The following is a 13,165-nucleotide window of genomic DNA, read 5'->3' as shown; positions in this document are numbered from 1 at the left end:
CTCATTGTGCTAGGCATTGTACAAACACACACAAAGACACAGTCCTTGTCCCAAAGAGCTTACCCCTGAATGGCAGCTGTCACAGGGTGGGTACTAGCACAGTGCTAGCATCAACTCCATGATCACAGCAGACAGGGATTTCGTTTACAACACTTTTATAAACATGCTTTTCAGAGAAATGTGCACACTGGCCAGGGAAGCCATGCTAGATCCAAAGCTTGCTAGCATGGTTTTAAGCATAGTGCAGAGTCTGCCTTAGAAGCAGCACAGCAACTTAATTTTGAAAAAAGCACATACCGCAATTGTGAGTGAGTGAGTGACCATTAAAAAATTCCCAAAGAAATCAAGAACATTCTCTGCTACTTCCCTACTAATTTTACAATTTTTTCCAGTGGCTTTGGTAAGAGTGATACTGGCGTAGATTTTTATTTCATCACTTCTTTTTAAAACAAGCATAAAAGAAGCATTCATATTATCATTTGGTAGATGTGCCTTGTCTATTAAATGTGTAATCAGAGATTTCACTCAATTTAATAAAATCACTAGAAACAACATGGCTTACGTGTTGTAATGATGCTCACTCTGTAATATGGGAGCACCCCGTTAAACATAGATCTGATGTTTATATTCCTGTATAATGTCTCTTCAAACAAAAGCTCACTGTTGTAATGATTATTGTTTTGATTCCAATAGTTACATGGCAAGGATTTGTAAACCTGTCAATGCCACATAAATAAATAGGCAGTATTCAGGTACTTGTTTTGGATAGAAAACACAAAGAATTACACCTTAAGGCCCCAATTTTGCAGTTAGCTCTATATTGGCACAGAGACGTGCCCAAGTGGTGCTCACTGAGGGATCAGAGCTGAACTTTGCGTGTTGATAAAAACATTTAAAAATTAAATCAGATCAAGCCTCTGGATTTTGATGCTATAGGCCAGTGTTTCACAAACACTTGGCGGACCGCTACTCCAGGCCAATAGGAGCTGCTGGAAGTGGCGCGGGCTGAGGGACGTACTGGCCGCTGCTTCCCGCAGCCACCATTGGCCTGGAGCAGTGAACCGTGGCTACTGGGAGCCACAATCGGCTGGACCTGCAGACACGGCAGGCAAACAAACCGGCCCGGCCCACCGGGGGCTTTCCCTGCACAAGCGGCAGCATCCCAATTTGCGAAACACTGCCATAAGCCAAATTCTGTGCTAATTTACATCCTCGATGACCCTTTGATGCCTATGTAAATTACTAATGACAGTCTATCTGATATACCTTTTAAGGAAACCCAATAGTGTTTCCATTTTCTGCGTGTAGCTGACTCCACTTTCTTATTCTTTTTGTGCACCAGAAAATTTTTCACTGCAAGAGCCCCAGCTTTTCGTACAGTGCCCTGGCCAGCTGTAAGGAGGATGTCAGACTGCCCTGGAGAACTCAAGGTACCACTGCTTTGCTCATCACTCAGGGTTGAACCAGCTTCTTCCAAGTTCTCACTATTGGTGGTGCTCATTTCCAGCTCCCTTCGGAAGTTCTCATACACTCCCTGACGGACCCCATCTCCCGTAGAGCTGCTGCCGCTGTCGCTGCCAATGAAAGCTCGACTAGCTGTTGGAGAATAGCTAGAGTTTGTAGCATTTGAACGTCTGGAGAGGAGGTCTGTATCGGTGGTTGCGCCCTCAATTCCACTGTCAGCAAATTCACTCCCTTCACCTGCATTCACATCCTGATTAAAAAAAAGGAACATCATATGAAGGTAGCTGATATATCATCCTACCCTGGCACTTTGAAGAGGCTAAAAGAGCCTTAAGTTTCCCTGATTGTATCAAATTTCTTCACATTCCTACTTTGCTGACATTGGAACGTTCTTCAATCTGCCCTGTGAAGACAAGTGGCTGGAAGAGGTATTCTAGCAGGGCTTCCAGCAACAATTTAGGAAAGACCATACAGCTTTAGTATGTGCCCCACCACCATAGCAAATTGGAAGAGGGGAAACGACTTCAATTGTTTACCCTAGACTAAGTTAATGGTGGACACAAGTTTTCAGGAAGGAAAGCATGTGACAGCAAAAACAATGACTATGTCTGGGGAAGAAGTCATCACCCATAAGTCTCAGAGAGGAAAAACACTGATATTGTATATTTACACCTACAACTGAGACTCTCTCAGGCATCCGTTGATTGCCACTTGACATTTATATAACTGAAGATGTACTTTTCCCGTAGGTGGATATGTATAAAAATTGTGGCATTCTCACTCCTACTACTTCCCGAAAGGACTCGTTCTTTATAAATGCTACATATCAACAGAGGTTTGTGAGTCTGTCTACATGCGCTGTTTAGAAGAATAACTACTTCCTTGCCCACTCAGTAAATCCCGTTCTTCTGGTCAGTTTTGATTTCAATACATTCATTAATAAAGTACCGTCTTAGACCTCAATCCTGCAAGCTGCTCTGGACTGTTGTACCCCTTCACCCACACAGCACTCCACTAATTTAAATGGAAATCCATATGGGTGCAGAGATCCTCCTGCACAGACCAGCTTTCAGGATCAGGATCTTATTTAGTGCTGTTCCATACACTTGTTTTGGAAAAACATCAATCTCCCCATTTCCTTGCAACACAGAGAATAAGGGGATGCTTAGAAAACATTAGAGCCAGTGCTGCTCAGGAACCAGCCATTTACAATAGACTGTCACAGACTGATTTTCTCGTCTCATCTCAAAATGCAGAAAGGTGCAGGGAAAATACAAATTCTTAATCTAAGTTCCTAAAATTCTATATGTGTCAGACACCACACATGTGGGGGGTAGTCACAGCATTTCCACGTTTCACATCCATGCAATTCCAACTCTCTCAGTGGACTTTAAACTAGTATAAAACTGGAACACTTCTGTGCTGAATCAGACTGAAGATATCTTAAAGGATACAAATCAGGAGATTTATAAAACGAACAATGAATACCTTTTGCACTTGGTTGGATTTTTTTTTTTAAAGAGAAGTATGTAACTCTTATAAGTAACTAATTTCTAATTTGACATAGACTGTTGTGTAGCACAAGTTAAAAAAATCAATTGAGTTTTTAAGCATATTCTAATTTTAGGAAAAATTAGTTAATTGATTCAAGTAATGGTTTAACAGACATTTAGATTTCAAGTAATCTTTTTATTCATGCATGTACTATGTATAAAGTTAATTCTAAAAATATTGCTTCTCTAATTCTTATTTAAAACATACAAAATAGTGTGTGTTTGTTTTTAAATGAAGTGTCACTAAAACAGACTCATCAATGCAGGGGAGTAATGGAAATATGATTTGCCCTCTTGGCAACATTTATAAAAACTGTGCTTGATATTCTGTTTATCAGACCATGAGAATTCTCTCAAAAAGAGGCATAATCGTAGCGGTCAAAGCACAGAACTGAAACCCAGGAACTCCGGAGTTCTAATCCTAGCTCTGACACAGATTCATAGTGTGTCCTTGAGCAAGTCACATAAAAGATCTGCCTTGGTTCCCACATCTGTCAATGGGGATAATACTGCATGCCTCTTAGGAATGTTGTACCGGTTAGCTGATGTTTGTAAAACACTGACAAGATGAGAAGCTCCGCATAACTACATTATCTACACTCAGGAGTATTATACGAGAATCATAACTGTGCAGTGATCCATGGAATAGACTAGATGGTTCAAAAAGCTTCCTTACAATTCAATGATTTTAGGATTCTACCCTGTCCTCAATATTTGCTCACCAACACCCCAAGATCCTCTAAAAAACTGAGGTCTACACTATCACTTACTTTGGTATAAGTTACATTGCTCAGGAGTATAAATAAACTACCCCCATGAGCGACGTAACTTACATCGATCTAAGCGCTGGTGTGGACAGTGCTATGTTGGTGGGAGTGCTTCTCTCGCCGACATAGCTACCCCCTCTCATGGAGATGGATTTATTATGTCGACCGGAGAGCTCTCTCCTGCCAGCACACAGCGTCTTCACCAGACATAGTGCAGCTGCACCAATGTAGCGTATTTAGTGTAGACTGGCCTTGAGATTCTGGCCCTGCAGGGGGATTAGAATCCGAATACATAAAAGGGAGAATAGATCAATACTTGTTGCCAGTTGATATTCATCCAGTACTGTTCACCTTTAGGAATTACAATGTCACATTTAGCGAGATGAGTATCTTAAACTGTCTGCTGAATAAGACAATTGGTCTATAGGTTAGTAAGGTTAAGAGCATTCATCAGACAGGTTTTTTTGCCTTTGGGCCTTATACTGTATTGTCTGCTGGTTCCCATCAGAGGGTTATAATCAGTTGAGAGTGTCACATGAAATTTTCTAATGACACCTTGAAATGTTATAATCTGCACACTAACAGGGTCTCAATTAAGGAGTTCAGCAGAAAGTCAGAAAGTCACTGAGGGTTATTATGCATTTTCAGGGAGGGTAGGGGGCAGAAGGGGAGAATTAGAGATTCAACGTGTTGTCCGCTGTATCAAGTGGAGAAGGACACATGAGTTTTGATTAAGGAATAAAAGAAAAAATGTCCACTTGGGTGATTAAAGTTAGGCACCAAACTAACATTCTGGCTTTTTTTTCAAAGGTGGTGAGCAACCATGGCTCCAACTGGACAGATCATCTAATACAGATAATACAACTTTAGGCACCACGTTTCAAAATTTTGGCCGAGAATGTGGTGACTGCTGTGCATTACACAGATTAAAGGACATTCCTGTATGCTTCTATTAAAGAATACTCAACATTTCTTTCACAATTGCTCAAACACCAGCCTAACACCCAGGATTATGGCGACACTAATGTCTTTTTAAAGGGAGACTATCAGAGTTCTGGATCTGTTACAGCAGTGGTCACCAACCTTTTTGTGGCCAGTAGCACATTCATGTTTCCAGAAAGTGTGGCGGGCGGCAACAATTTTTCAAGGCTTAATTTGTATTTGTTCATTAAATAATACGAAAAACATCATATTTAATATACATAATATATGAATCCATAAGATAAAAGGGTAATTTTACATGTAAAAAGGTATTAATTAAATTATCCGGCATTTACTCTTTCACCTTACCATGTGAATTTGCTCTTTTTTATCTACCTGTAAGAAAAATTAAGGAGTTTTTACCAAAATAAATATCATAAACAGTTTTCATCTTATTTTAAAAAAGTTAAACATTGTTGAACTGCTGGTCCAAATGTATTTATTATTCTTACTTTAACATGGAATGAAGCCTGCAGCCCCAGAGTTCTCTGTCCCCAGCAGGGAGGGGGCCGCGGCTTCTCTCCGGCTTCGAAGCTGGAGAGAAGCCGCGGCCCGGTGCCTGCCGGGGACAGAGAACACCGGCACTCACAGCCTGAAGCCCCAGAGAAGCTGGAGAGAAGCCGCAGCCCCGTGCCTGCCAGGGACAGAGAACACCAGCGCCTGCAGGCTGCGGGCCCAGGAGTTCTCTGTCCCCGGAAGGCGCAGGTCCGTGGCTTCTCTCCCCTGCTGGGCACCAGGCGGGTGCACATAAATGCACATAAATGCCTCAGCAGGTGCCACGGCACCGCAGGCAGTGCGTTGGGGACCACTTTGTTACAGGAAGGGCCAGGAAGGCATTCTAATATCACAGGTTAGCACTAAGGCATAGAAGCACATTTCATTCCTGCATAAAAGGAATTACCAGAGACCAGATCTGGAACGTTACGACATACACTGTATATGGATTTATGTTCTCTCTGGAATTCATGTCTCCAGCTCATGACTAGATTCTTTGAAACTGGAAAAAAAAACAACAACAACAACAAAACACCACTGCACTTAGGGCCTGATCCAGCAAAGGTAGGAGGTATCTGAAGAGAACACTGCATGTGCCTTTGGAGCCTATGGTTTTTTGCTGTTTTAACAGAGTATAATTTGCCACTGGCAAATTTATTTCTAGAACTCTACACAAATACCACTATAAGGCTTCTTTTTGTTTCTCTTGGAGTTTGTTTAGGTTCTGACTAAAATGCTTTCTAAAATCTTCTAAATGCAGGAGTGGCACCCGATAGTTTACTCTTTGCCAGGGAAATCCCCAATTTAAGCTCCAGTCCTGCAACTAGGTTCCTCTAAGCAGATGCAGACCTGTACCCAGGCAGAATCACAGTGGGAACCACATGCAGGAAGTTCATTGGAAGACTCGGGCCAAAATTCTGCATTGCCATCCCCACCACCTCCCACTTCTATTTTGCCTACCTACAGACCTGAGGAAGAACATCTGCTTTGTCTCAGAGAAAGAGAGCAAGCTATCTCCTTGAAGACAGAGAGATCAAGGAGCTCAACAGAACGAACATTCATGTCTTAAATATCAGAACCAGAACAGGTTCTAATCCATAAAGAATATGAACCGAACAAATACAGACAATCTATGAGTTTGCCCTTTTGACTAAATTTTTGCTATTTGGATCATGAAGAGAAGGCCGGAGAGGTTATTAGCCTATATACTTTGAAAACAACCAGAATCCAGCAGGAGCAGTGCAGCCATCTAGGATTAAAATAGTACTCTGCTTAGCAAGTCAATAGCTATTAACCTAACATTCCAAGACTTTTACCAGAACTTCTATGCATCTGCAGATGCAGAGGATGATGGAGTACTTGCTTACATTCACATCTGAGGATACATTGGTTTTAAACACTCAGACTGCATTAGAAGAGGCTACACAGGACTATAGTGTTGTCTATTAAGGGGGTGGCGTGTGAAGAGACGCATAGCCAGATAGATTCACTACAGAATTTTAAAATCTACAGTTAGATCAAATACGTTTAGCTGTTGTTACTAATGCTGATTGAAGACCAGCAAGAAGACTCCCTACCAGAGACAATACAAATAACCTTCATAAGAGCCCTGCATAATGAAGTGAGAGTACCACTGCTTTGTTAAAGATACAGACCAATACCACTGATAAACCAAGACTTAGTGAAAACATTAGTGATCTAGTTATGTAATACTATACATACGAATCAGGTTCAAATAAAGTAAGCTGGGAGCAGAGAGTATGATAGGGCTATTATACAATGTTAAGCAAGCAAGTTAACAAGATACTGTAGTGTCTGCAAACTCATTAGATGCCAAAGATACATTTGATCATACAACATGGCCACATTTCTTGAAAATCCTTGATTTGTTCAGAAGACATATAAACCCTCACGTTTCAGAGAATAAGTCAACCTCAGACTACTGGGGATTAGGAAAAATCTTTCTAACTGACTACTGTAAGATTGCTTGCACATTCTTCTGAAGCAGCTGATGTTGGCCCCGTCAAAGACAGGATAAAAGAACTGCTGGTCTGATCCAATATGGTGACTCTTACATCCCTAAACAATTCCTTCTTCACTTGGATATGAATCACTCTTTACAAGTGAACCAAGTTAAATGAGCAGTGGTTGGAGGGTTTCATTCTTTGAAGAGGCTCCCACCAGAAGTGTGCATTTTCTCCACTCCTCTTTGTGTTTAGCAATAGAATCACTAGCAATTAAAATTCAACAGTACCCTAAAAATTTGGCAAGCACCAGACAAAGATATTAAAATGGAATGGGTGGCCAATAAAACTGAGAGGGTACCAGATGATGATACACCTTAGCGCTGGACAGAAGATTATCATTAGGTCATAAGGGCATCCTCTCAGTTTTATTGGGCACTCATTCCATTTTATATCTTTCTCTGGTGCTTGACAAATTAATGCCTCTAACAAGTTATGTACAATTTTAGGGTATTGTTGAATTTTAATTGCTAATGGTTCTATTGGTTTGTTCATGTTGCTTTGCTCAAGCCCCACTGTAGCATAATCCTGCCCTCCAAATGAATAAAAAATCCATTGTCGAGAAACTTGAGGCATGCAAGCAAACAACATTTTAGAAGATGTGTTTGCCAAGAAACAACTCAAAATCTTTCAGAAACTATAGGTAAATTATGGATTTCATCTTATCTGACTTAGAGAAAATGTTTTAAAGCGGCAATAGAGAAACTTGAAGGTATCCCTGTGAGTCACTCACACTGGGAGGAACACAATCTTTCTTGAAAGCTAATGGAAAGCAAGCTGCATCAAGCTTATGTTATATAAATTGCTTAAGAGTGAGAGGAACTGTAACATTGACATGAGTGCAATATGGGATCACAATACTGGATAGACCATCTCAATCAAAAATTGGGAGTTGATACTGAAGAATGTTCAGAAGACATATGTAGACCAGTGATGTCTACTAGGCTTAAAAGAATTAAATTGGCATCCACAGATCAAACTTGGTAGTGCAAGGCAAAATAAAGGTTTCTTTGTATATGTTCTGTGGAAGTGCCCTATAAAGTACTATAGAATGAGGTATGGTGACAAGCTACGTTTGCTTTAGACACTGACACAAAATTATTGAGTCTGTTACCTTTAGACATTCCAGTAGTTTACATATGCTGACATCTAAGGGCTGGTCTACATTAGGGGGTAGGGTTTGAACTAAGATATGCAACTTCAGCTACGCTATTTGCGTAGCTGAAGTCCAAGTATCTTAGTTCGACTTATCTGGCTGTCCTCACGGCAGCAAGTTGACTGCCACGGCGCCCCTGTTGACTCCGCTTACTCCTACTGCCAAGGTGGAGTATGGGCATCGATTAGCGGATCGATTTATCACATCCAGACGAGACACAATAAATCGATCCCGATCCATCGATCCAGTGGGTAGTATAGACGAACCCTAAGAGAAGCTCTGGACCTTCATTCTTGGGCATCAAATGCCATGTGCTTGTGCAATAGTGCTTCAGAAATTACAAAATTAGAAATTGCAAAATTTGAAAGATGGCATTACAAATCTGATCCTATTGATGCTGTCTGAAATGGTTCAGTAGGATGGCATTTTTTTCTTTCCTTGAAAGAATCTTTAGATACCTAGATATTAGCCTACTCCTCTAGTTTCTTTCCATACCAACAAACACGACTTGTATCTTGACAGGGTTGAGTCACAGTTAGGTGGTTTCTGTCCAGTCTTGGTCATAGTCTGGCAGAGCGGAAAGACGGTAGGATATGGATTCAGTGTAAAAGAGTGGTAGAGCTGATCATCATAAGATTATGGAAGCCTGATGTTACAGTTATATGTGTTCCCCTCTCTCCCAATTGCCTTGTATACACATTGAATAGAAGGGATGACAAGATATAATCAAGACCAAGATATAACCAAGGACTCGGCTGGACCTAAATTCTGCAGCAAGCCACCCTGGTTTCTGTTATATGCAGGTAAGGAAAATGAAAACTTCTGAGGCCAGTTCTGCTGAATTAAAAAATGGAGATTTTTATTGAACTAAATATGGAAAGCATAACAGTCAGTACAATATTCCTTGCGATGTTTATTTTTTCAGTCAATTCAATTTATGTTTCACTGCCCCCTCTCCCCTCATTCTCCCCTTTCAGCAAGCTGCAGAATATTGTACTGACAATGCATAACAGCAGGGAAAGGTTGTCAGTGGGGAAGCTGGATGTTTTGACAGCTGGGTAAGAGACAGTGGGGATTTCTGCCCCAGGAAAGCGTAGGAAGTGGTTTGCTGCTTTGTGCACCAACAAAGCAGTTGAGAATGGCAAGTGGACAAATATCCTCTTTCCCAGCTCCCCTTGTGGGATAGATTGGCCTAGTCTATAAATTGTGGGCAGGGGGACTTGAACTCCTTTTCCTGCCTCAGCAAAAATCGATAGCAACCAGGTGCCTATTGCCACCAGCCATGTTAAATAAGCACATTGGCCGAATATCTCTGGTAAAATGATCAGCAGTGAAATAGTAAATAAGGCTAACATTCAAATTGCTTCTACTCGGCCTCAGCATTCAAGCCCTGCGATAGTTGGAGCAGCTCACATTTGCTACACACTATTGTTTGAGGCTGTTTGCAGACTTGGGAGGACACTGCTCCATCAGGTTAGACTCTGCTCATAGGCTGAAGTTCTCCTTCGCAGCTATATGGGCTACAATTTTTCTTGTTTAAAAATGAGAGCATAGATTCTGGAACACATAGTAACAGGACAATAGATTCTTCAGTAGCAGTGTGGAGCATTACCATGGGATTTTATGTACAAGTGGCCTTTTCATGGCTTCAGCACTGATTTCAGCAGGACATGAGTAAAGGTGGCAGAATAAGACGGTAACCTAGTAAAGTCTGATTTTTGCAATGCTCTGTACATAGGACTACATTACAATGTCTTTCTATACCCTCAAAGACTCATACAGACAGTCCCCTCTCTGCTGTCAACAGCGGCAGAGAAAGTCTCCACACCCAGATCTTAGAGTTCTTGAAGACTGTGGCTCTTAACCCTTTTGCTAGTGGATGACATGCTGAACTAGCCCCTCAAAACTCACCTTTCTACAACCCAGTGGTCCACCAGATGAAGAAAATTCCAGTTAGGAACTAAAGCTAAGCATAAAACACAAGGGTATTGTGACCTAACTGGAGTTAAATAAACAGTAAAATGCTTCATCGAACTCCATGAAGTAAAAAAGTGGGGTTAGATTTATTTACTCTAATTAAAAGTCATTTCCTTGGAAATGTCACTGAGGGGGCGGAGGAGAAAAAATTGAAAAGTAAACTAGAAAAACAAATCAGAATTCAAGTAAGTTATTTGGGAGTTCACCTGAACAATTACATAACTGAACAAGGCAGGAAAATGTCTGCAAAGCTGGATGATAACTAGGTCATAGGATAATACACTGAAGCATTCTGAAAAGAAAGGTTTCAGTGAAGAAACACTCAAGTGGAGAGTGTCACTATTGCAAATTACATCCAGCTAAGTAAGCACAGTCCCTCAGATGGTCAGCTGTGGCAACTGTCTGGTTTTTACATGGGAAGTCCTAGAAACTAGAAGCATACAATATAGCCTACCAAGATTACAACTATTGGGATTGCAAAAGTACTTCAAATGTATAAATGTTCGCAGTCCTAGTGTTAAAAAATATGACAATGGAACTAGATCAGATCGTACGGTTGTTGATTTTCTACTAACTTTGAACAAAGGGAGAAAAAGAATCCACTAGAATTTTCAGAAGAATATTACAAAGTTTGCCCAAGGATCCAAAAAACTTTCCCAAGATCCTTCCTGTAGCACATGGGCATATGAGAGTGTGCTGGGAACGGCCTCTGGCTGTTGTTTGCTTTAAAATCTAAAATGGTCAGACCCAACACATTATAGTCCCATCCATTCTGAGAATGGTTAGGGATATTTCTGAGACCTTTGTGCAATGGCATTAGAATGAACGAAGAAGCAACTCTGCAGAATGAGAATTAACCACAGAACTTTGCTCAGCCAGCGTTTGAAATTGCAAGGTACATAGTAATACAGAATGATGAGAGAAAGCTACTAACTTATACTTCTCACATACTTTTCCCTTACTCTGTGTCATTAAATTATAACTGTTTTCTGTTCTCCCATTTGACGTCAGCTGGACTAAGAATATGTTTGGAATCTTCTTTCTAATATTAAACTAGACTATGAACTGATGTATACGTATCCTTTGTGGAGATGTCTTACATGATTTAATAGAAAATTGTAATCTTTCTACAGTTTTTCTTTTTAACCATGCTATAGAATGTAATGAAAAATTAGATACCTGGCACAGAATTCTATGGGATGGTACAAAAAACAAACAAAACTATAGGACAGCTATAATTCTCTAATAAACTGTTTTTATAGTGATTTTTATACAGCCCGATTTAATTCCTATCGAACCCAACTGGTTTCATCCCTATTGCATTCTCTACAACTTTTCCACAGGGAAATGGCTTGGGTCCATTAGCAGAATCCCTGCAGAGACTTAAAAATGTAAACAAAGGTATTTTCAAAAGTGACTAAAAGGTTTTTAATGTGTCAAGACCCAACAAGGTTTGGGTTCACCACTGAAATTTTCAGTGTCCAACGGGGTTAAAGAGGGATATTTGTTCACTCTCTTCCTATTTAATTTTATAACAAACAATGCACTACAGATGTCGAAAGGAGACTTATTATTCCCTAGAGTCAAGGAATAGCTCAATGCCTACGTAAATGGCCCAGCCTGGGCCAGCAGAGTGTTTGAAAGCAGAACATTCAGTGCTAAAAGCATGAGTCTCTACTGCTTGAACTTAAGGACTATGCCATCAACTGGAAGCAGTAACAGACATATAAACCTCTTTGCGGAGCAGTCACAAGAGGACAAGGACCCATCCTGCTACCACATGTGGCCATAAGTACCTCTTGGATTACTGACCATTAGTTATAATTTTTAAAAATAGAAACAGTCAGTCCATACTCCATATATGGTTTTTAGACAAATGGTGATCACTTGCTGGAAAAAAAAAAAAGACAGCTTACGTTCTTATTGAGGATTGACTATCTCTCAGGCTATGTCTACACTGGCAATTGAATGACAAATCTTTCGTCTTTCAGGTGTTACCCGCCACTCCCTGAAAGACAAAAGTTATGCTGTGACAAGTGCCAGTCTGAACGGCCTGTTGTCGGCAAGAGCACTCATTGGGGATAGAAGTTTTTTGTTAGCAGGAGAGCCGACAAACAGCGGCTACATTGCACGACTTTTAGCAGCACAGCTATAGGAACACAGCCATGTCGCAAAGAGCTGTGTAGAGTAGACACAGCCTCAGCCTGGAAACTGAAAGCACCCAGGGTCTCATCTGAAACCAAATACCCAACTTCAGTGTAGGAAGCCCTCAGGTTTACCAGAGACTTCAGTGGTCACCATCCCCCACAACATTTATATTTTTCAATCTAAAGTATCACTACAAATTTTATATGGTGATCAGGTAGAAGGGACACCTTGGAGATGGTACAAAAACCATATCTCAAGGTAATTGCTTCCTCTCCCTAATTATACTTCAGAGATATTTATAAGGGCTATCAATAGTGAATGAAATATTGATCACAAGAGTAAGATTCTGGCTGAAAATCCACAAAAGGAAGGAGGGAGAAACCATCTGCTTAAAACAGGTCCAAAAAAGTAGTTCTAATCTCAGCAGATGTTTACATACAGGCTGGACACAAAATAATTGCTCCATTCAAGTTGGAATTCAGTAAAAAAAACCCAAAACTAACACTCTGGGGGTTCTCAAAAACTTCAGTTGAAAGTTGGAGGGGGTGGAAGGAGAGACAAATGGGATATAAGCTGTGTACAACAGCAATTTGCCTTCCT

The 13,165-nt window shown here is 40.7% G+C and overlaps 1 protein-coding gene across 1 annotated transcript in view; it reads right to left on the bottom strand.

Annotated features, from left to right (window-relative positions):
- Positions 1-13,165, bottom strand: part of TIAM1 (T cell lymphoma invasion and metastasis 1) — a 290,505-nt gene that overhangs the window by 100,861 nt on the left and 176,479 nt on the right. Inside the window, exon 5 of the mRNA XM_030579292.1 lies at positions 1,267-1,714. Within this exon, the coding sequence (XP_030435152.1) occupies positions 1,267-1,714 (448 nt within the window). The remainder of the gene's footprint in view (positions 1-1,266; positions 1,715-13,165) is intronic.

Source organism: Gopherus evgoodei, chromosome 1 (assembly GCF_007399415.2).
Source record: "Gopherus evgoodei ecotype Sinaloan lineage chromosome 1, rGopEvg1_v1.p, whole genome shotgun sequence".
In the NCBI taxonomy this organism is placed as follows: Eukaryota; Metazoa; Chordata; order Testudines; family Testudinidae; genus Gopherus; species Gopherus evgoodei.
The sequence above is the reverse complement of the archived record's forward strand: the minus strand, read 5'-3'. Positions and strand labels throughout refer to the sequence as shown.